Genomic DNA, 24,064 nt, shown 5'->3' with positions numbered 1-24,064 from the left:
GGACTGGCAGTTGAATTGCAATTCGGGACATGCAAACTATGGCAAACCATAAGTAAGTCTGGAGAACAAAGGAGAGGAATTCGCTTATATAGAGGAAAGGGGGAAACTGGGAGGGGTTGCTTTAGACATGAGTCCATTGGACGAGGCAGAGAGGATGGCTTCTCATTGGCAGGTAGTATGGCTCCTCACTGGCTGGGGTTTTTGCTAGACAAGGAGAAAATCTCCTTGTTAAAGCCTAGTTAAAAAGACTTCTTCCTGTTGAAAAATGCAAGGTAGCTTCTTCCTGTTGAGGTCTGCAATCCATGTCTAGTTTGTAGGGCACAAAAGCTCCATCTTCAGGGCTTCTTAAGTCCATTTCAAATGAGGTTTCCTTTATTCTTTTTCATAATGGCTTGGGTATAAGGACAGGTAAAGAGATGGCTTTGGCACTTTCAGAAAATTGTTAGAAGTCAGCAATTCTAGTGATTATGGCTTAAGAAGTAGTTTTAAAAAATCTATAAATACTGTATCATTTAGGACTCCTTAGGTGGCAAGCAACAGAAACCGTAATTCAAGATACTATAAACAAAAAAAGGTAATTTATTACCCCAAGTTCCTTATAAGCTAATATAATGATGACTGCTGGAGTGACTTATCTAAGGGCTTAAACAATATCACCAGGCCTGCGTTTCTCTCAGGGCTGCTCTCTTCTATGTTGGTTTATTCCTGTGGGGGAAGATGGCTGCCAGGAATGTCAGATCTCTATCCTCTGTCGTCCAAGGTTCAAGTTCAAGGTCCAAATAAGAGTGTGCTCCTCTCTCAACAATCCTGAAGAAAGTTTTCATATCTGAATGAAGTGAATGTCCAGCTGTCGTCAGTCACTGTTGCCAGGGAAATGTGATGCTCTCACTGGTCATGCTGAGTCACATGCCCTTCCTTGGCATTGGGCAATGTCAATTCTTCCTATAGAATATATGCTGAAACTAGGTGAGGAATACGCCTTTATTAGAAGTAGAGTTAATGTACCTCCATCAGAAATAGGGAGATAACTACTCAATGGTGGGAAAAAAAAAAAAAAAGAACCCTGTCTACCATAATTATTCATAGTTTCTGCTCAATTAAAATAAAAGTTCAGAAAGCTCTGTTTTCTTTTTTGTATTTTCTCATAGTATTTAAGTGTGGTAGAATCTCTGCATTATTTTATCTAAGCTGCTAAGTAATTCATTGACAGGTGTCTTGAAAGAAGGCTAGGTATAAATATTTGATGATCTTATTTGTTATAAAGTTAACATTCATCTCAGGGTAGAATTTAATTTATAGTCTAAGGATACTTTCTAATTTTTGCAGAGAAATATCACAGGAGGATAAATGCTAACACTTCAATTCAATTCAACAAACACTTATTGTTTGTAAATGTTTGTCAAGTTGAATTGAATTGAATTAACATTTCAGCGAGCATCACTGCAGACTCTGTGACCTGTATCTAAATATTTGAAAAATAATCCCTCCTCTTTCATGCTGTTACTCATCATGGGTTTTTTTTTTTGCCTTAACTTTCCACAGTTTTCATATATCCAACCCTCTCTTCCTGGGGTGGGCAAAAGTCATCCTGTTCTCCTACCCCCAGCACCAAGCAAATGCTGAGTTCTTTATTTTTCTTTCTTTTCTTTTCTTTTTTTTTTTTTTAAAAAGATTTTATTATTTATTCGACAGAGATAGAGACAGCCAGTGAGAGAGGGAACACAAGCAGGGGGAGTTGGAGAGGAAGAAGCAGGCTCATAGAGGAAGAGCCTGATGTGGGGCTCGATCCCATAACGCTGGGATCACGCCCTGAGCCGAAGGCAGACGCTTAACCGCTGTGCCACCCAGGCGCCCCTTCTTTTCTTTTCTTTTCTTTCTTTTTTTTCTTTACCCTTTTCTTCTCTTTTCTTCTCTTTCTTTCTTTCTTTCTTCCTTCCTTCCTTCCTTCCTTCCTTCCTTCCTTCCTTCCTTCCTTCTTTCTTCTTTCTTTTTTAGAAATAAACAGACAGAGAGCAGGAGGGGAAGTGTAGAGGGAAAGGGTGAGAGAATTTTAAGCAAGACTTCATGCCCAGTGAGGAGTCTGATGTGGGCCTCAATCTCACAACCCTGAGAGCATGACATGAACCAAAATCTAGGGTCAGATGCTTAACCAACTGAGCCACCCAGGTGCTCCAATTTTTATTTTATTTTTGGTTTAGACATGTCTTGGAATAAATATGAAATTATAAACTTGAAGAAAGTTTCTCTAGGATTAAGAACTGTATCAGGTTGGAAATATAAGTCTTTATTTTTATGATTTTATTTATTTTCATATTGACTAATTGGTTTGTAGTTCTGCTCTTCAGGAAAGAAGAAACTTTTTCTTAGAGCTGGGATCTATTCTGTTTGAGCCCACGTACAGTAGTGTTCTAGTAGACTGGCTCTCAGGAGGAAGAAAAAAAAAACCCAGTTTGTAATGTCTGTCAGTCCCCATTGCGTAAATATTCCCATTGTGTAAAATTACAAGCTGTCAACAGTTGTGATTTGCAAAATTCCTAAGTATTTAACAATGGGCTCTGGCTAGCCAGTCCATAATAGCTCTAGAACACCATTGATTGAGTGAGCCAGGATAATCAGTTCAAACCACTGACTCTTGAGAGTTCAAACTCCATTTCTCACCAAGCTCACTGACCCTAGGCCACTGACTTTAGAGTTTACCTAATAAAAATGATTCTCATCCATGTCCAGAGGGCTCTACCTGGCATAATGTCTATAATTTCAGAATTAATGTTGTTTTGTTTCCAAGGAGTATAATTTCCTTCAGTAGATAAGAATTAGTGAAGTAAAGCTGCAAATGAGGGCTGTGTTCCTAGTTGCTGTGATCGCCTATTACCAGGAGCCTGATGTAGCCAACACACCCATTTCCCGAGACCCTCTGTTAGATCTCTCGAATACTGGAAGGGCTGGGCAACTCTTTTCCCCCTGACATTGCAGGAAAGATTGCTCTGACTCCATAGAAACGATATTTCCATGTTCCTGAATCTAAATGGAACTTGGTTTTGAAATTTGTATATTGACCTTAAGATTGAAGGACCAGAGTTTGATGGAACAATGGGTTGCCCTCCCCCTGATCAGATAGCTTTCTCTCTCTTCCCTTGGGAAAGCCAGAGCAGACATTAGAGGACAAAGATTCCTATTTAATGAGTTGTCAGAATCTAGGAAAAAGGGAAAAATTAGTGCCTGGAAGATCTCTATGGCCTTTACTAATTTCCATTTGACCCTCGTCATTCCACTCAGCAAGAGAAACCTTATCTCGAGAAATATTAATGACTAAAAACTTGCTTTCTCCTTGGGTTGTTTGAAAAACGGTGACATCAGGAACCTAAAACAGAGTGAGATTATGAAGCATAACTGAACCGCAGAGGGCTGGGGTTTAAAACCACCACCTCGGACACCAGGCAGGTGACTGTGTGTCCCTGATACATGCCTAGGAAAGTTGAACATGTTTCCCAACACCCAGGGCTACCTGTTGCCGGGGGCACCTTCTAGGCCCCTACTATGGCCCTCGGGTTAAATGGATATTCAGTAAGAGGTAATCTTTAAAGCAAGCCGAGAAAAGGCATGTGTGTAAATCTTTTCAACAACAACAAACAGCTAAAGAATTCCCATTCGGCTACTTTGTTGGCTCTCTGGTGTATCATTTATCTAGTCCCTTGACACACAATCTCTGTAATCTCTCAGATGGCATTCATTTCACCTACTTGCATGAATACTGAGGGATTCATCGTTTTCAGAGTAGTAAAGGTGAGCAGTTACCAACGGCACTTCCGTGCTAGTGCATTTCTCTAGGTGACAGAGGCGGGGGTCTACAGGCCTAAGGAAGGGCCAGGGTTTTCATTTTTTCTCGATATCGGTAATTTCTCAAAAATCACAATTGCAGGAGAACGTAGCATGTAGGTGTTCGTGATGGATCACACAAGTCATACAGTACGATCTCATACATGCAGAGCATACAGAAAGCAGATGGAGAAACCTCTCAGGAATTCTGGGAGACTCCATGCATCAGAAAAATATTACGCGGTAGGATTGGTGAAAATTTTTGCTAATGCGTAATTTTTTCCCCCTCGCTTCTCTCTTTTTGCTAAGCTTAGCAGGAAGCATGGTGATGAGTTTTATAAGCTATTGTTGTTTTTTGAACCCATTTAACTGGATGCCCTCTGCTAGAAGTAGTTTCTGGTTCCTGCATTATATCCCCAAACTCAATGTACATCTTTTTCTGGTTTGCATCAGATAAGAAGGGCTGGATTTTTTGTTCTTTTTTTTTTTTTTTTTTTTTCCTGAAATGTATTTTATCTTTAGTCTGTTTCCATGTATTGAAAAGAAAAATTGTGAGGAACAAATCATCCCTATGAATGTAGGCAGAAGTGACTCAAACCTTATTTGGATTCCCTCCCCCAAACTCCTTTCACTTAAACTTTTATTTAAGAAGAGGGGAAGGGACCCTATTAAAGAAGCACTTCTCAACTAGCTTCTCTGAAACTGCCCTCTGTGGGATAATAGACTTCCAGAAGGTCTTAATGAATGTTCTTCCAAAAATGTTTCCCTGGTCAAATATGTTTGGAAAGTGCTAATAATTAGTATGTTATTCCTCTCTCAGAGATATAGTGTTCCTGAAGGGGCCTGTAATATGGAAACATTTTTAACTTTGTTTTTAACGTTTTTTAACGTGCAGACACTGTATCTTGTTCACCCAACAACCATTCCCCCTCTTTTTCTTGCTAAGAGAACCTTGATTTTATTTAGGTAGCAATAGTGTAGCTGGGAATTTTGGTCTAAGCTGACCTCCAGCACCTGTAATGAGTTTAAGGTTAAATCTATGACTCAGCCTTGGTCAAGAAAATAGAGGATGAATTCTTTGAAGGCTTCTGGGGAAAATATTCTTACCTCAGTAGAGAGAAAGGGAAAGGAAATGTTTTTGCTCCAGCCTCCTCCCCTCCTTCTTGGATACTCGTGGAAGGCTGTGATGCATGGAGTACGGCACCCATCTTGAGAACATGAGACAATTCATAAGGACTCCAAGCAAGGCAGGCTGAGATTATGGAAAATGCCTGGTTCTTGATGACAGTATTGAACCATTCAACCAGCTCAATAAATGTCCTTATGAATGAAGCCAAGTACCCTTCTAATTGTGGACACAAGTAATCTAACTGGCATGCCCAGCATTGCTTACATTTATTTGGCAATTGAACTCTTCTATGTGGGAGACCTATGAACCTGGGTTGGCAGGGAGCATAGTCGGGGGACTCCTGTGTAAGGCTTTTATTATGGTTATAATAGCAACCCTTCACCTGAATCACCTCTACTCTCAACTCAGTTGGACTGTTACACTCTGGGCTCTGAGAGTGGCTGCAGTAGGGACAGTGGCCCTGACACAAAGCCCAGGTCCCCATGGTTAGCAAAAAGCAGGGTTTTTTTTTTTTAAGATTTTATTTATTTATTTGACAGAGATAGAGACAGCCAGCGAGAGAGGGTACACAAGCAAGGGGAGTGGGAGAGGAAGAAGCAGGCTCATAGCGGAGGAGCCCAATGTGGGACTCGATCCCATAACGCCGGGATCACGCCCTGAGCCGAAGGCAGACGCTTAACGACTGTGCCACCCAGGCGCTCCCAAAAAGCAGGGTTTTAACTGAAATGATGTAGCTCTGTTTTAGGATCCCTTTCTCCTGGGAGCAGCTTTAGCCAGTTTGACAGAAATAGCTTAAATTGAGACTTTTGTGTACGTTTCCTACAGTCATCATCTGTTCGGGAAGGGTTTTACCCACCTACTCCCACATCTCCAATGCATACAGGAGGAAACTGAGGCAGGCTCAGGGAAGCTAAGGAATTTGCCTAGATTCAGCAAGTTGATGAGCTGCACAATTAGAATCTTCTAGAGTCAGTTCCAGGATTTCTGGAGATGCAAAGCTTTTCCATAGCCTCATCGTGTCCAGGATTAGTGTAGGCTTCCTTAGGGTGGAGTGTGGTATTGCTTTGGAGTTCACAGATTGCCTATATACGTTTGTGTCTGAGAAACTGAAAAAGTACGGTTCACAAGCTTTCCTTGTATTGATAGAGATTGTATATGTCTGTCTATTATGTTTGTGCTTTACATTTTTCTTTTTTTAAGTTCCTTTCAAAAATTACACAAGTAACCACATCTATGAAACTTTGCAAAGAAATATAAAAAGAGAGTAACTACCCCATTGTATTCTGTTTGTTCCTCCCCCAGGTAAACACTAACAATTTATTGTGTACCCTTCCATTCTTTACTCTCTCTATATATATATGGATATAGGGATAGGAATTATTTCTGCATTTTTTTGATAATTTCTTAAAAAAGCAAAATCATATTGACATTTCTCAGTACCTTGCTTTTGTCTCTTGCTAATACATCACGAGCATCCCTGTGGTTTAATTGAAGTAGATGTAACTCATTCCTTTTAATAGCTGTGTCGTATTATGTTGTGTTGTTATAATACAGTTTATTTCACCATTTTCCAAGTTCTGGATTTTAATCTTGTTTCTGGTTATTTTGTATGAAATACATGCACACATATGTAGACATAGATTTAGGTAAAATTACATATATGCATGCTTTTACTTAATTTTTCTGAAACAATGTTTGAGATTAGAAAAGCAGATTGTGTTATGTCAATTTCCTTAGAATTGAGGCCAAGAAAAATATTTTTATTGGTCTTAAACATTAATTTAATCTATGTAGTTTAGTGACATGATCATAGTCCATATAATTGGGTTTTTTAAAAGATTTATTTTTATTTATTTTTTTAGGGGGAGGGAGGGGCAGAGGGAGACAGAGAGAAAGAGATCTCAAGTAGACTGTGTGCTGAGTGCGGAGCCTGGAGCGGGGCTTGATCCTGTGACCCTTAGATCATGACCTGAGCTACAATCAAGACTCAGATGCTCAACCATCTGAGCCACCCAGGCACCCCTTCCGGATAATTATACCATAATTTCATATGATGAATGGACCATAATTTTCAAAGCCAATCCTCATTCCTGTGTGTTATGTTTTGTGTTTGTTTGTTTTGCTGTTACATATAAAATCACAATAAATATTCTAGCAAGTACATTTTGGTCAGTGCCCCTGATCTTTTCCTTACATTTCCCCCCCAAATCTGAAATACTGATTCAAGGGCTGGGAACTTTTCAAGGCTCATGATGTCATCACTATTTTAAAGGCTAATTATTTCAAAAGGCTCCCCTTTTTATATAGACAATAACCAAGCCCAGGGGAGAGGTGTCCATGTTGATTTACTGTATGTTCTCAAAGTCATTTTCACCTTTTTTGGTCATATTCTGCATCTCCTGTATCCATGCCCTTTGCTTACGGCATGATAGTTCTTTTTTCCCTGACATTGGAGATGATTTCATAGACATCCTGTCAATGGCTACAGCCCACTTACTTATAACATGAAACTAATGATCAGTCCTTTTTCCCTCTGTCCTAGCCCTGGAAAAGACAATGTTGAGCTTCCTTGATCTTAAATGAGCTTATAGGTAGGACTATCCAAAAGCCAGCTAGGCAATTTAAGTATCTGTGCTAAGTCCCTATCTAGACCATGGATGTGAAACCCACATGGTCAGAGATGTATCTCCAGTTTACTTTAGGTGGTTTTCATCCTGGGGTTACAGTCTGATGCTAACATGAGAGATAAACGTCACTTCCTCCAAAAGATGGATCTTTTTACTCGGACCCCAGGGGTATCTGTCTAAATCCATGTTCATCCCTGTCCCCCTGCCCTTCCTTGTATTTCCAAGCCTTGTCTCTGCATTCTGAAATAACAATGTTTTGTGTGTCACTCGTGCTCATGGAATTGTTAGATGCCGGATTATAAATATCATTGTGTCTTTCATTTTTAGGTACCTGGTAGAAGAAATCAAGAAAAGAGAAGGATTCAAATTATTGCTGGAAGTAAGTGATTATGGAATTGTGTGCGTGATTTTGTCCATCAACAGCGATGAAGGTGGCAATTTTCTAATCTGTTATATTTCATTGGTTTTTGTGTTACAGCCTTAGAAACAAGTCATTAGCTTAATTCATGGAGTCCATTATGTTAATTTACTCTATTAGGGAGTATTTTGCCTTTGTTGGATTCGCAAAGAACACACTTGCCTTTAAGTATTGAAAATTAAAGTGCTCAATAATAATTACCAAGGATGATACTGAATAAATATATAAATTGTATGATGATTGTACTGTGAATATTCAGCTGTGCTATAGTGGTGCCTGCGTGTGAGAAATCAATTAAGTGAATGTACAATAATGCATATAGTTTTCTCCTTTTATAAAATAACGAGAGCATGTAAGCTTCGGAGAAATGGGAAAATAAGTCATTTCATGGTTGGACTATTTGCTATGTATAAAAAATAAAATGGTTGCAAAGATAGAGAATGCTGGGTTTTTTTCCAAAATATATGGTTAGAAATCATGAAGAATCTTACTTAATTCTGGTTTTTAAGAAATATGAAGTGTGGAATGTTCTCTTAGATCTTCTTAGAGCATATATTATACAGCAATTTTTAACCTAATGTAAAAATCACCTAGAGATTACATCCTAGAAACATTTTCATATGTAAGCAATCTGGCTAACTTTTGGCATTCATTTATTCAGCAATATTTATTGAGCTATTTTATGTGCCAGGCACAGTACTAGGCACTGCAGGTGTAAGACAGGGAAATTCCCTGCTCTGGTAGTGCTTACACTCAAAGGACAAGTGACAAGCAATAAACAAGCAAATTAATATCTAGCAAACATCAGGTAGTTAGATGTGTTAAGAAAACAATAAGCAGGTTCATGAGAGAGAATCTAGTACACAAGTAAAGACAGAATTATAGATGTGGCAAGTTCTACAATAGAAATAAGGGTGGAATGCTGGAGTGATGATGTGGGTGGTGGTGGGTTGTCTTTGAGCTGAAACCTGATTGATGGTAAACAGCACGCCATGTGGATATCTGAGGGAAAGGCATTCTAGATAGAATCAATAAACAGCTACAAAGCCTTTCAGCTGAAAAGAGTTCTACGTGGTTGAAGAAACAAAAGCAGGTATATTAAGCAAGGGGCAGGGATGCAGGTGGTGATGCAGGCGGAGAGGTGAGCAGAGACCAGAGCAGATGGAGTCAGGTAGGTCCTGGTTTTGGCTTTTATTCCAAGTGTAATCATGAGAGAAGTTTTATGCAGACAGAAGTTTGAATTCCATTTTATTTATTTATTTTTTTAAACTTCATTTTATTTTGTTTGTTTAAGAGGGAGAGAGAGAGAGAGAGAGAGAGAGAGAGAGAGAGAAGGGGCAGAGAGAGTGGAGCCCGACACGGGCCTTGATCTCAGGATCCTGAGATCATGACCTGATTGGAACTCAAGAGTCGGATGCTTAACTGACCGAGCCCCCCCAGGACCCTCTGAATTCCATTTTAAAAGATCATGCTGGATGTCCTGGGAAGAGAGGAATGGGGTGGAGGAGGTGAAGGGAGGCCAAGGAAAGTGTAAATCAGACAAATTGAGATGCTGTTGCAGAGGCCCAGGCGAGGTATGATGACGGTCCTTCCACCGCTATCTACAAAAGAGTCCAAAGTTCTGGAAAAATAGGAACATGAAGGAACCTGCAAAGATAACAAGAGAATCCATTTTTAAATGACTTTCTGATAATACCACCAAAGAAGCAAAAAGACAAACTTAGAGTGTGGGACATTTTACAGGACAGCTGACCTGGTTTCTTCAACAGGTCAGTGGCGTGAAGAAAAATTAAGGAGGAGGGAGTGATGGGTCACTTCCCAGGAACCCAGGATCACTCTGGTTCAAAGAGACAGAAAAGGCCCCCTAACCTCAGGCAGCACGTGGAGCTGTTGGAATCCTCGTTTGAATGATTGTAAAAAGTAGATTTTGAAACAGTTGGGAAATTTCTAATGTGAAACTGGATAATACCAAGGAATTACTGATAATTTTGTTAGGTATGACAGTGGCATTATGCCTATGTAAGAAAACGTGTGTATTTTTAAGAGGTGAACACTTAAGCACATAGGGTAAAATAACAGCTATAGGATTGCCTGGAGTTTGAGTCTGAGTGACTTTTTAAGTTTTCTTGAGTTTGAGTTGCCTTCTTTATTTCTCTGAGGTTGAATTTCCCTCTATTTTTACATGTTTGAATTGCCTTCTTCATTTCTCTGGCATGAGCCATGGTGCTTATGCAAAGTGCTGTACAGTTTGGAACTGCAAACTTTTGATAGAGCTGAAGGAAAAAGTGCTGAGAAAAAGGTGAACTGTTTTAGAAGTTATTTATATATTCTTTCTAAAGGCTTAAAAGTGAAGGGAGGGAACTCGGCACTATCATCTTTAGGGAATTGCAAACATTCACATCCTTGTAATGCAAGCTAAGGTGGGTTTTCGACTTTAGGCAGCCTTCTGTCCTGGATATTTTATCTATGGGAGCCAGATGGGCCCAAAGCAGTGAACGTGGCTTTCTCAATGGCGCTCCAGAATTCCTCCCTACCAGGGGTTTTGTATGTGATCTGCATTTGCCTCTCTTCTCTGCACTCCATTTGGAGAAATAATGTAAATTTAGACCTTGAGTCTCACATATAAGTGTCAAGGCAATTATCCTTTTTGTTAACAAATGCTTACTTTGGATTGATTAAATATAACCCTAATGCATGCTTAAGAGAGATTTGATTAGAGTATAGACTGAACCTGAATCTTTCAGTTTAGGAAAAATGAAAGCCTATAATTATACACACACACACACACACACACATATATATATATATAATTTGTACATATGAAATTTTATTTCTATTATATATATAAAGAATATATATGTTCACTCACTTTTTAGCACATAGAATTTCAAGTGGAATATTGAAAACGAACACAACAAAACAGAGTATCCAGTACTTGAAAATCTTTTCCTGAAAAGAGCAAAAATCATGCATATCTTCTTGAAGATGATTGAAAGTTATCATTTCAAATGAATTCTGCATTATTCATAGGCCCCTGAAAATCATCTCTCTGTTTTTCTGTGTGGGAACTAAGATCTAATAGATGTTTTCCTAGAGGTACATTCATTCGTATACTACTGTTCACATATTTTATTTTGATCTCTTGGGAGAGTCCTATTATTCAACTTTTTGTTTTTCTCTTCCTGAGTTCCACATTAAGAAGAGTTATTGAGGTTTCATAGACTTGCCAGATTATCAAGGATCTTCAAGGACGTCTAGTCACCTTCCTGCTCAAGGCAGGAAACCTCTCTTGACAAGTAACCGTAACAGGAAGTCAACCTCTTCCTGAACACTTGCTGTGTCAGATAATTCACAACTCAGTCCTCTTCCCTGGAGCTCTAATTACTCATATTCTATTACTTATTGACCCTTACTATTAAAATGTATCAAGCATATTGCAATTTATAGTTTTCTTTTTATCTAGTTTCATTAGATGGCAGCACCCTTCTAATTGCAAAATCCAATGCACATCTGAAGTCTTCATTGTGTTGGACTTCTGTAGCATTTCATACCATTATCTACTCCCTCCCTCTTGAAATGCTCTTCTGTTTTGGTTTCTTTGAATTTCTCACCCAATTTTTCTCCTTTCCATGTGACTTTTTCCCTCAGTCTCTATGTGAAGGAGGTCTCTTCATCTGGGTACCCCATTAGATATTATTTTCCACTCTTCTGCCTTTAGTTCTTCATTGTGTCCACATACACCCTCTGAAATGTTTAATCCATTTCTAAACTTTGTTTTCATTGACTTCAATAATGTCTCTATCCTTGTCTGGTCTCCTAAACTCTAGTCCTTTGTATATAGGTATGTTCTGAAATTTTCAGTTAGACTCCCACAGGTACCTTAAATTCAGTACTTTTTTTTTTCTTTCTTTCTTTCTTTCTTTCTTTCTTTCTTTCTTTCTTGGCGGTGGGGATGAAGGGCCAAGGGGAGAGAAAGAATCTCAGGCAGACTTTGCACTCGGCGTGGCCTGACATGGGAGTCCATCTCATGACCTGAGCAGTAACCAAGAGTGAGACACTCAACTGACTATGCCATCCAGGTGCCCCTCAAATTCAACATTCCTAAAGCTGAAGTATAGCCATTCTCTTTTCCCAAATTCTACATTCTTCTTTCAGTCATCCAAACAAATGTTGATCCATCCAAACAAAAATCTTGATGTTGTCTTCACTATCTCCCTTTCCCTTCTCTTAAATGTATCTTGGGCACTTTTCTCCACTCCTGAAGCCACTGTCTCAGGTCAGGCTCCTGTCACTGCTCAGGTTGGCCCTGTCTCGTAACTCATCCCCTTCCAGTCTCAGATGCCCTTCCAAACCATCTCCACATGGCAGCCACACTGTGGCCTTTCTAAAGTGAAATCTGCTCCCTAGACTGAAATTCTCCCCTGATTCCATGTTGCCTCTAGAATCAAACCCAAGCTCCCAAGCATGGCAGCTGAGGAAGCCCTTCGTATAGTGACTCTTGTTCCCATGTCCAGCTTCTCCTCTCTTCCCCTTGTCCTCTATTCATTCCAAGTTCTTGCCATCCCCCTGAATACATGGGCTTCTACATGTGCACTATTCTCGTTGCCAGAAATGTTTCTTGTTTTACGAGAAATTTCTTCTTTTGTAGTTCTCATTCCGTTGCAGTTTAATTGCCTATACTTAGTTCCATTACCAGTCGCTGAGTTCCCAGAGATAAGCATACAGTGTAAGTCATTTTTCTCATCTTAATGTCTGGTCCAGTATCTAGAACATAGAAAATTCTGCTTACTGAATTGAACATTTCAGTTACCCTTCTCTGGGCAGGCTATAATTCTTTATCATTCCCCCTCAAATACTGTATGCAAAAATTGCGATGTGTCTCACCTAGTACAGATTTTAACGGGGCTATTCATCCACTTGAAAAGGACATCTCTTTCTACCAATATAGCTCCAGATAATAGTCACTATGCTAATAGAATGCCCGCTGTATGCCAGATACAGTAGTAAATATTGGAGATAATCTCTGTGCTCATCAAACCACCTCTGTGGGGTAGACAATATGATCTCCCTTTCATAGATTAGGAAGCTGAAGATTAAAGTGTTCAACACTTGTCCAAGCAAACACCTGGTGAAGTTGGGATTCAATCCACATCCCAGTGACTCTAAGACCCAGGCTTTTTGTGCTACTCTGAGCTGCCTTTGAAATTTTTTAGCAGTCTAATCAGATATTTAAAATCAGAAAGCTTGAAGTCAGTTAAAATCCACCATGCCCCCTTTCTCCATTCTGTACTTACATGATTATTTTACTCTATCTGCCAGACTCTATATTTCTACTTATTAAAATGCTTAGTGCTAGCTTTGTCTTTTATTATTATTATTATTGGGGTTTTTTATGTTTTTTTATTATATTATGTTAGTCACCATACAGTACATCCCTGGGTCTTGATGTAAAGTTCGATGATTCATTAGTTGCGTATAACACCCAGTGCACCATGCAATACGTGCCCTCCCTACTACCCATCACCAGCCTATCCCATTCCCCCATCCCCCTCCCCTCTGAAGCCCTGAGTTTGTTTCTCAGAGTCCATAGTCTCTCATGCTTCATTCCCCCTTCTGATTACCCCCCCTTTCTTCATCCCTTTCTTCTCCTACCGATCTTCCTAGTTCTTATGTTCCATAGATGAGAGAAACCATATGATAATTGTCTTTCTCTGCTTGACTTATTTCACTTAGCATTATCTCCTCTAGTGCTGTCCATGTTGCAGCAAATGTTGAGAAATCGTTCTTTTTGATAGCTGAGTAATATTCCTTTGCATATATGGACCACAACTTCTTAATCTAGTCATCTGTTGAAGGGCATCTCGGCTCCTTCCACGATTTAGCTATTGTGGATAATGCTGCTATGAACATTGGGGTGCGTATTATTATTATTATTATTATTATTATTGTGATTGAAGGACATTGTAAGCAAAGGAAATGAACTTCTTTTGACGTGACTGGGTTTTAGAGAATGCCAGCTACAACATCTTGTTGACCTTTGACCTATTTCCCCAAGGGGTCTCATAACATTTGTTTAATAATCCCTGCTGGAATTGACATCAAAGTTACCTGCTTTATTTCTTAGACTATATCTACTTTTTCTTCTCTTTGAAAATCAGGATAGAATGTGTCCATCTTTTCTTTAGTGACACTTCTGTATTTGTCCATGAATTTTTAAAGATGATGACAATGCTTTCACTGCTACCAGTGTTTTGGTACCCTTCATTATCATTTGTTTTCTCTAGACACTTGGATTCCTTTTTATGCTTTCTCAATCTTACAGTGTTAGAGTACATTGACTAATGTGTTCCTAAAACACCCGAGAGGTCAGGCTTTCCTATACAGGGAGAGTGAAATGGCATGTGAGCGGTTCTTCTCTGAAAATACTCATTAGTGCTTTGAAGGCTCTTGAAGAAAGTCACCATATCAGATGCAAGCTACTCAGGCTAAGAGACAGGGAAAATTCAAATATGTTCCTTGTGAATATTCAAAGGGATATTCTTTCCAAATCTTAATAATTTTGGAAATAAAGACAGTAAAGATATTCCACCAAATAGAGATCAAATTTCTTCCCATCAGATGAAGTGTCAAAAGGACTGCACCGGGGCACCTGGGTGGCTCAGGTCATGATCCCAGCGTCCTGGGATTGAGCCCTTGTTAGGCTCCCTGCTCAATGGGGAGCCTGCTTCTCCCTCTCTGACTGCTGCTACCCCTGCTTGTGGACTTTCTTTCTGTCAGATAAACAAACCTTCAATCTTAAAACAAAAACAAAAACAAAAGGACTTCGCCAGTTTTCGAATGCCACAGCACGGAAGCCATACCATTCTCAAAGAGACTGGGCAAAAGAAATCATAGATATGTCACTTCAAAAATATCAAAACAGAAACTAAAGAAAACAAATTTGAAAGGTGATCTAAAAGGTCTAGGTCCTAACTTACAAAATATAGAGCAGATCTGGTAGCAGGTAAAAACTACTGCAAAATGATTTATGATGTTGCCACGCAAATGAAAAGTAATGAGTTAATGATGTATTAGCCAGGGTCCAATAAGAAGACAAAAACTGCACAGTAATTTGAAGTATAAAGAATTATTGTGTTTGCCTCAGTAGCACATATACTGAAATTGGAATGATACAGAGACAATTAGCATGGCCCCTGTGCAAGTGTAACACACAGATTTGTAAGGCATTTCGTAGTTAAAAAAAAAAACAACTATTATTATTAACAGGGGATTGCCTCATAAGGGAAAATGAGAACCCTAAAAAATACAGAAATAGCAACAACCACCACTCCTAGAACTGGGACAGAGCACCCGGGCAAGGGGCAAGAGGCCACTCCCTCCCAGGGCTGAGATCTTGTCGTAGTTGGAGAGGGCACAGTGTGGTTCCCTGGGTGGCAGGGAATTCACGCAGACGTCCCACTGCTGGGATTTGCCAGGAATCCACCTTCCAGAGTGCTAGAGGAAGCCATTTGCAGGGCTGCAACCTTGAAACTCACTCAAGCTACACACAGGGGTGCCAGAGAAGCCATCGAAGCCAGGTGCCACTCTGGTAGCACTCCCTTTTAAACCACTTGAAGGGAGTGTGGCAGAAAAAAACACTTAGGGCACCTGCCAGTCTGCTGTGAGGCCATCTGAGGGGGTGCTGCGGGGGGAAGCTATCAGGGGTCCACGTGTGGCTGGGCAGCAGTGCTGCTGACAACTCCCCCCCACACTGGAGGAGATCCATGAGGTTAGCACACTGGCACCTGGAAGAGATACCTCTTCCTTCTCAGTGTCCCTCCAGCACCCTCTGCTGATAAGTCTAAGAGTGGACCAGATGGCAAGGAGAAATGTTTATAGAGTCCACTTCCATTTTGTTAATAATAATTTTTTATTATATTATGCTAGTCACCATACAGTACACTTCCATTTTGGTAGGATACAAAGTGTCGATTTGAACTGAGCAGCAGTAAATTGATAACTAACATAAATGGGATCTGGAACAAAATCGTTACTGATATAAAGACATGAAGTCCTAGAACCCAGTGACAGATAATAACTATATTTATCTTCTACTTCCTAATCAACCCTAGTTACTTTTTTGAAAGGATTAAATCACATTAAGCGAGTAAAGAATTTCAAAGCCCAGTACATTTCTTTCCTAGAGAAACCAAATCAATTATATCAGAAATCCATGTATAAGTTGTGTGGATTTGTACAGACTATTGTAGTGTCATGATAAATGTTTGCAGAAATTGAGTTGAATTAAAGAGTACTCTATTTTTTTTACCCAAAATGCAAATTTATTTATTTATTTTAATATATTAAATATATTTTTATTATTTATTTTTTTAAATTATGTTATGTTAGTCACCATACAGTACATCCCCGGTTTTCAGAGTCCATAGTCTCTATTTTGAACTACTCTGTATTTGGAAGATTTATGGCTCTTTTTTCTTTTTTTTTTTTTTTTTTTTTGTCAAATCCAATAAGCATGTTCCAAATTTCAAAGGTTAAAGGACTTATCTTGTTGAGCTGGGAGTGTTTCAGGGCATTCGCTTGTGATTTAAAATCCAGTAGAATCAGAACTCTATATGGTACTGGTCTTGATTTTAAGATATAGGATGATAGCTGTTTCATCTTTCTGAAATACTTGGAAACTATATAGTGATATCAGAGTATGATTCCGATGGCTACTGAGAACTATTATAGCATTGGTTATTACTTACAAACTGTGTTTGTGTGGAAAAATGGAATTTATTTCAAATACTGTCACTGCTAAGATTCAAATGAGGAAGCTACTCAGTGGGTAGGCATGACCTACAATCTTTCCTAAATAATTTATCTTTCCTTATCTTTATCTAATTTGTAAGCCCCCACCATAATTTCCCAAGTCACCTGGTCACTCAGTACAAGTCCTGTGATTGCCTATGACATGCCTATGTTTTTATACAGTGAGGATGAAGTGTGTAGTGTAGAAAACTTTGTCTACGTGACAATAGCTAGACTAAAGCCTGCTCTGGAAGGTTTATCCCACGTTTAATCAAAACAGATTCCTGGAGATGATGATTGGGCTACAGCCACTTTAGATCAGAGTTTCTCGAACGTACACTGTGCACTATTTATTTCAGAATCACCTCAGAGGCTTCGTAAAATGCCAGTTCTCCAGCCTTTTCTATGATGGAATACATCAGACTCTGGGCATTCTGAGCAAGCCTCTTAGCTATTTCACATCCTTACCGATACTTGAGACTGACACTGAACTTGAGAGCCAAGAGTCAAGGTGATGTTCTTTCTCCCGAAAGAGTATTGGCTAGGGTCACAGCAGGGCTGGTGAAGTGAAGTCCCAAGTATGGCATATGTTATCAACTCACAGATAACTGGGGTTTTCCATTAGTCAGGTATGGCAGATAATGGAAGACACCTTTGGCTACCTTAAGTAGACAAGGAATTATTGGAAGGTAAGATGTAAGAAATAAGTTAAGGATCAGGGTTGAAGAGCGAGGACCCAGGGCATCTCTGGGTGTATGGGTATCAGGTGCTAACTAATGGTCAGAGCTTGGTTGAGGCAGCTTCAAACTTTATTATGTTTATTCCCGATCTTGTGTTCATCCAGTACCTGGAGGAAAAACACCTTCAAGGTGTACCCACCTGAGAGGAAAATTTCCCAATAGGCCGTTATCAGAAGTGAAGCAGAATGACTGTCTAACTCTATCAGATTGTGATTTGTTATCAACGTAAAACACACATGACAACTCTTAAAGAAAGTAGCTAAGAGCTTAATTACATTCTAAGATTAATCCTAGGTTAACAAAACAACTCTCAAATTTTTTTAATCCTTAGCCTGAATATGCCAATATTTGCTTTTGGTACATTCCACCGAGCCTTAGAGAGATGGAAGAAGGACCTGAATTCTGGGCAAAACTTAATTTGGTAAGTAATAAGTAAATTGCGTTTTTCCTTTTGATGAAATGATTCAGTTCCAATTTTCTATTGATCCTATGAATAATTCTGTACTTGTAAGACCTCGTGAAGATCTCGAGAAGTGGCTCCTAGTGCACTGAAAGGTAATGATGTGCCAAACCGTTGTCAACACTGTTTACGTTTAAACAATGTGACTTACTTGATGCACACCTGAATTCCAGAAAATGGTGCTGTTCGCAAGATAGTTATAGGATGCATTAGAACTTCTAATTTCCAGTGTACTTCAGAAAGTATGATCTGATCTGAGAACAGGACAAAAGGTTAAAGTTCCATGATGAATGGCTTCTTTTTTCCAACTCTGCCAGGGCGTGTCTGTGACTACTTGCATCACTTCTCTTGGAGATAATGTTAAAAGTCTAAATCCGCTACCCTTTGTGAGTGTGAGCCCTTCTGTTCTTCCTACCAACAAAAGCATCTTCTGCCCAAGGGGCTTATGTGATTAAAAAAAAAAAAAAGGGAAGAAAGAAAGAAAGAAAAGAGATGCCGGGAGTGGGTTTCAACTGATCATAGAACCAAATGTGCTTGAAAGTCTCTCCACACACGGCTGGTGAGGGCTGACGGTCCTGAGTGAGGAGAAGCCCCAGGCTCTAGGGACTCCTTGTGTCTCCCCTGCACCTCTCCTAGCATAGTCCTCCTAGCATAGTTAAATCCCCGCCTCTAAACCAGATCTCCAAGTACTGGGAAGTCTCACGAGCCAACATGACTCGCTCCCAGTCCCCTGCTACATGGATCATAGATATGAAGTGAACCAGCGGAAGTTTGCCCTGACGATTCTGGGGCCATGGCATGGAGAGTGGGAATTCATGATGGCTTAGAACCATCAGAGTCGAGTGATGCCCTACCCCTCGCGTCTTCCCTCTCAAGCTCAACTGCCTCCATGGGCCTGGTTAGTCAAAGCTCTGACTTGCAGACCTCTTCCCTATCCTCTGCGGGAGAATCGGAGGTACCATCAATAGCTTTTAGAGACAACAGCACCATCTCTACTTCCCGGCGAGGCAAGCAACAAACCTTTACTGAGCACCCACGATGCTTTGCACTGGAGATAGGGACGTCGAAAAGACTCGGCCCCTGCCCTCGAGAAGCTCGTAAGTCAGGAGACACAGGAGTAAGGGGACAATCACAAGGTACCTTGTAAGAGCCTGGATGGAGATGAACCCTGTTTGCACTAATTTCAGAGAGAAAGGTTCTCTACCTCCCTGTGTGACACACCAGAGCTGAGTCTTGAACAGTCAGGAGAAGCCCGTGAAGCGACAGTTGTGGAGAGGGTGGGATTCAAAGGTCATAGGGGCGCAGGGGGGCAGTCACGGGGTCCTTGTCTTTCATGACAAGGAGCTTGGAATTTGTGGCTAATTAAGAGGAAAAGGGAAGACCATCTCCTTTAAGCCATAACCTGCTCTAACCTCACCTGCAGCCTCTCCTCTTAGCTTCAAGTCATTTTCTGTTTCTTCATGGCTCATTAAGCCTCCTACACTGTGGCGTAATATATCCCCAATACACACGTATTCTACCCCTTGTCAAACCTGAGAGCTGGCAACAGAGGTGGGGAGAGGGAGATGCTGGTACCCGTTCCGTTCCGTTGCCCAGAAAAACCCTTCATTACCCATTTCAGGCAGTTAACAGAGTCCTTGGGCTTTGTCTTGCATTTTTGTCACACAAAACAAACAGAACAATGCTAAAGAATGCATTTGAGGGGCGCCTGGGTGGCACAGCGGTTAAGCGTCTGCCTTCGGCTCAGGGCATGATCCCGGCGTTATGGGATCGAGCCCCACATCAGGCTCCTCTGCTATGAGCCTGCTTCTTCCTCTCCCATTCCCCCTGCTTGTGTTCCCTCTCTCACTGGCTGTCTCTATCTCTGTCAAATAAATAAATAAAATCTTTAAAAAAAAAAAAAAAGAATGCATTTGAGATGGTGAGTAACCCATAAAAGAAAAAAAAAGGACAATGTGAAAATTTAATAGAGGGACATTGTATACTTTGATGGGAATACAACTNTGTTTTTTTTTTTTTTTTTTTTTTTTTGGTGACGTGGGGGAATAATTGCTCAGGGGTGAGAAAGATCTGGTTGCCATTCTTCTCACTTTTCCATTGTTAAGAAAAGCAATCAAGAATGTGTTATTCGTGTTTTACTGACTCAGTACTGTTGCATGGACATGGATCAGGAAAACTAAATAGTCCCCTTATATTTGGGGATCTTTTTGACTCACTCTCACTTTATTTAAAGAAATAGTTATATTATCCATTCTCAACAAAATTTGAAATTGAGGACGGATATACATGCTAAAATCAGATAATTAAGCAGATAATGCACTTTTAATCTTAACTGGAAATTGACAGGGACATTCTCTTCTATCCCCAGTATTTTCCAGCATTGATTCTCTAATGGTTAATATCCATGACTCTCTATTCCTTCATTTTGGAATGTTTCGGTGTCATTTAGAACCATGGTTTTCCTGCCCCGTCTAATGTCATACTATTTTAATTGTTAGGGTGGCTACTGATTAGTAAGCATGTATGTTGCTGACACATATTCATCGGTTCACAGATTCTTAGTTTCCTTTTATTGTCTCTCTTTGTGTGTGTGTGTGTGTACATGCATTTGACAAGGAAGGAAGGAAGCTGTGTGGATAATCTCCACACAGCTTCCTTCCTTGTCAAATATATATATATATATATATATATATATGTATATATATATATATATATATATACTGTTGATCCTTGTGGTTTTCTGCTTACTGTAGTATGGGAATGCAAGTATATGATTTTATAACCTAGAATGTACTGGAAGCACACTTAAAATTTATTTCGAGGTTTATCTTGGATGGAGAATCACAAACAAATAAATAAACCAAATAAGGCTTTGCCCCTCCAATCCAGGCTAGTGTCAGGTTGGGCTGTCAGATGGCAGGATCAGTGGTGTGATAAGTCTTCCCTTTGGCAGCCGGAGGGGGGAGGGATTACTTGGTAATGACCGCGGAGATTCAGAGCATGGAGGTGTGTGTCTGTATGTGAGCTGACGAATGTGTGTACACATGTGTGAGACTGCTTTTGCGACCATGGCCCCTCTGTAGCTATTCCATGACACTACATTCAATCACTGAGTTCCAGTCACTTCTTTTTCTAAGATGGCCTCCGGAAAATGCTTTTCCTTCTGATGCTCACAGGCATCGAGATATTCTCTGCGTTCCTTCCCTGCCCAGATTGAGTTTCCCTCCTTTCTGATTTCTTTGCCTTGTGTTGTCTTTATTCTCCCATTTGTTTTCTTTCCTCTCTGCATTTCCATGCCTCCAGCTCTGCTTCCCCACCTTGATTTCCTGCTGGAAGCCTCTGATGGCTTTCTGCTCTTTACACTATCAGTTTTCAACCCCATACACCCAATAACCACTGTTTATAATACATAGCGTTGACGTTCCTTTATGCTCCTCAAATGAGACCAGTAAGAAATGTGACCTACCACCACCTAATTTTGTAAAAGGCGACACAAGTCCTTGCATATAACATGGAGGAGAACTGATCTTTGTCATTTAGATATGTGTTTCTCTACAACATGCCTGGGTCATGGCAGCACTGGAAGACATGAGGAAGTGAGTGGTAAGATTCTCACACATGCTCTTAGAATCACAGTAAGCATAAGCCACCTACAGACCCAGACTTTTGTAAGCAGGTGCTCTTGCTGATGCAAATGGCAGGCGTGGCGTGGTTATTAGCGATATCATTTTCAAAAGTGGCGCACAACTCTTGGTAAAGCTTTGAAGAAACATTTTTCTCTTTGATTTATATGGCAGTAGAAAACTTAGTGTTTGTTAAAAATGGGTGCAGAATATTTTGCATGTGTATGTAAAACAGGGTTAGAATATGGGCTTGGATAACGGTAAATCAGTAAACGGTTAATTCTCACCTCATACGTTTCCAGTAGGACATTCGAAAGTTGGGCAAGATGTGGGACAAGGCTTAATTGCTCAGGACTGTTCTATACATTGCAGGGCAGGTGATATCTGGAGTCCGCACTAAACACCAGTAGCAATCCCCTCACATCTTGAAAACTAAAACATCTGCCCAGAGTTCCAACATATTCCCTAGAGGTATAGTACTGTTCCCTGGAAGGTGACTGGTCTACAGGATAAAATCCAGTCCATTCTGCTTGGCATCCAAGGGCTTTATGTCTGATCATCAAGTATTAAAATAGCAAGACACTGAAAAAAAATCTAAGTATTCAACTATAGGGAATTGGTTAAATTTTTGTACTAATTTATATGCAAATTTCTAGTGCATAGACAATTAAAATTCCGTTCCAAAATAACATATTCATAATTTATTATTAATTGAAAAAAATGAGTTATACTAACAGCCACTATAGTATAATGCCAATTTTAAAAAATTGTGTGTTTACATGTGCACAGATGCTTACGTATTATTGCTTATATGGTTAGATAAGGGGCAGACAACAGGCACCAAAATATCTTAGATAGAGTTATAGGTGACTTTTCTTTTCTTTAGTATTCTTCCGCAGTGTCTTCACTTTCTACAACTAACATATATTGCTTTCATGAAAACAGTTATAAGAGCAATGACAATAATAATAAACCGGAGTACAGAGTAATTGATCTTATGAAACCATCGGGATCCTTGAGTGCTTACCTATGCAAAGGCTATCCAGGTACTGACCACAATCTGCTAACAGTTAAAAAAATAAATAAATAAATAAATTGAGCATTCACCCCAATATGTGTTTATTGTTTTGAAATTATCTACATGTATTACTTTTAAATATAATATGTACATCTAAAAATGCACATAATCACTTTTAAAGATGAGTTTTAAAATTTTAATTATTTAGAGATGTTCTAATCTCTTTGTCTTACACCCCAGGGGATTGTCTTGTGTGGAGGTCAAGATTATACCATATTTCAATCAATTACTTCGCAAACTATTTTCTCTCATGACTTGTTCCCAGATGTAGCATATAATTTGTCTTCCCTTCCCATCTCTCTCTTTCGCTCTGCTTACAAAAACACGCACACTATCTGCATTGATTTTAGGCTCCCAGGCACTGCCGCTGGTGGTCTCTGCTGAGGTCTTCAACAAGATTTCCAGGGCTCTCAGCATCATGGTAGAGTTATGCTTTGCTCTCTAAAGCGACTGCCCCAAATAAGTTTCTGTCGGTGTGTTTCTTCAGAAGCCTCATGCCAGTGATTAGATATGGAAGGTGAGGGAGTTAGGGGAGATTCTGTGGAGATAAACCAGGAAGCGTAAGACCCAGAGAATGTGCTTGAAAATTCCATCAGTTTGCTGTGTCTCATCATTACTCAGTGTTCTGATGCAGATTTCCTCTTTGGTCAACATTTCATAAATAATTCTGCATTGCGCCAACCAAATTTACATTCTTAAAAGTAATTAACAAGTTGTCTTTTTGTACTCATGCGTGGTCATTTTAACCTTTTTTGTTGTGTGTGTTTGCTTATCAGCAGATTTGTGATTAATGTTAATCATTTATTACAAGCTCCTTTCTCCTCAGCAGTAGAAGAAAAATAAATCTTGTAGAACCCACTTGATGGGTGCGTTGTTTTATTGCTTATTTGGTAATATAGCTTGATATGCTATTCCAGATATCTTTAGAGGGAATTTACTATTCTCCCTGGCAGGTTTCTGATTAACAGCACTTGAAGATGAGATTGCATAATGTGGGTGGGGTGATGGGCTTCCTTGGAAACCTCCCAGGGAAGACATCCAGAAGGCCACTTCCTGAGTGTGTGGGCGGGGCTTCAGTGCCCCCCGCTGTGCTCCATTTATTTCCTGCGTGTGTGTTCATTTCTGTGCGTAAGAGTTCATACACATTTTGAGAGCGTCTGTGTATTTTTGAGGATTCTGATTCTAATTTTCTTTCCATCACCATCTGTGACATTGGTATAGCCAATCACTCATTTTTGGATTATGAACTAAAAACAGCCCTTTTTTTAAAAGATGCAACAGTGTTTTGTTTTGTTTTTAATTTTCAAGGATGACTCTCTCTTTTAACAATGTGATACAACGTTTATGATATATTCGTCAGAAATCCCGTTTCCTCACAGAAGG

At 39.8% G+C, this 24,064-nt stretch overlaps 1 protein-coding gene and 1 non-coding gene across 2 annotated transcripts in view; both read left to right on the top strand.

Moving 5' to 3' along the window:
• Window positions 1-24,064, top strand: part of GADL1 (glutamate decarboxylase like 1) — a 142,989-nt gene that overhangs the window by 66,238 nt on the left and 52,687 nt on the right. Inside the window, exons 12-13 of the mRNA XM_034661767.1 lie at window positions 7,900-7,951; window positions 17,852-17,941. Coding sequence (XP_034517658.1) covers window positions 7,900-7,951; window positions 17,852-17,941 — 142 coding nt within the window. The remainder of the gene's footprint in view (window positions 1-7,899; window positions 7,952-17,851; window positions 17,942-24,064) is intronic.
• Window positions 15,122-15,228, top strand: LOC117802907. The gene has a single exon (XR_004626417.1). It is a non-coding gene; the product is annotated as a U6 spliceosomal RNA (small nuclear RNA).

The sequence above is a fragment of the Ailuropoda melanoleuca genome, chromosome 6 (assembly GCF_002007445.2).
Source record: "Ailuropoda melanoleuca isolate Jingjing chromosome 6, ASM200744v2, whole genome shotgun sequence".
Lineage (NCBI taxonomy): Eukaryota > Metazoa > Chordata > Mammalia > Carnivora > Ursidae > Ailuropoda > Ailuropoda melanoleuca.
Note: the sequence above shows the minus strand (reverse complement) of the source record. Positions and strands in the feature narration are given on the sequence as shown.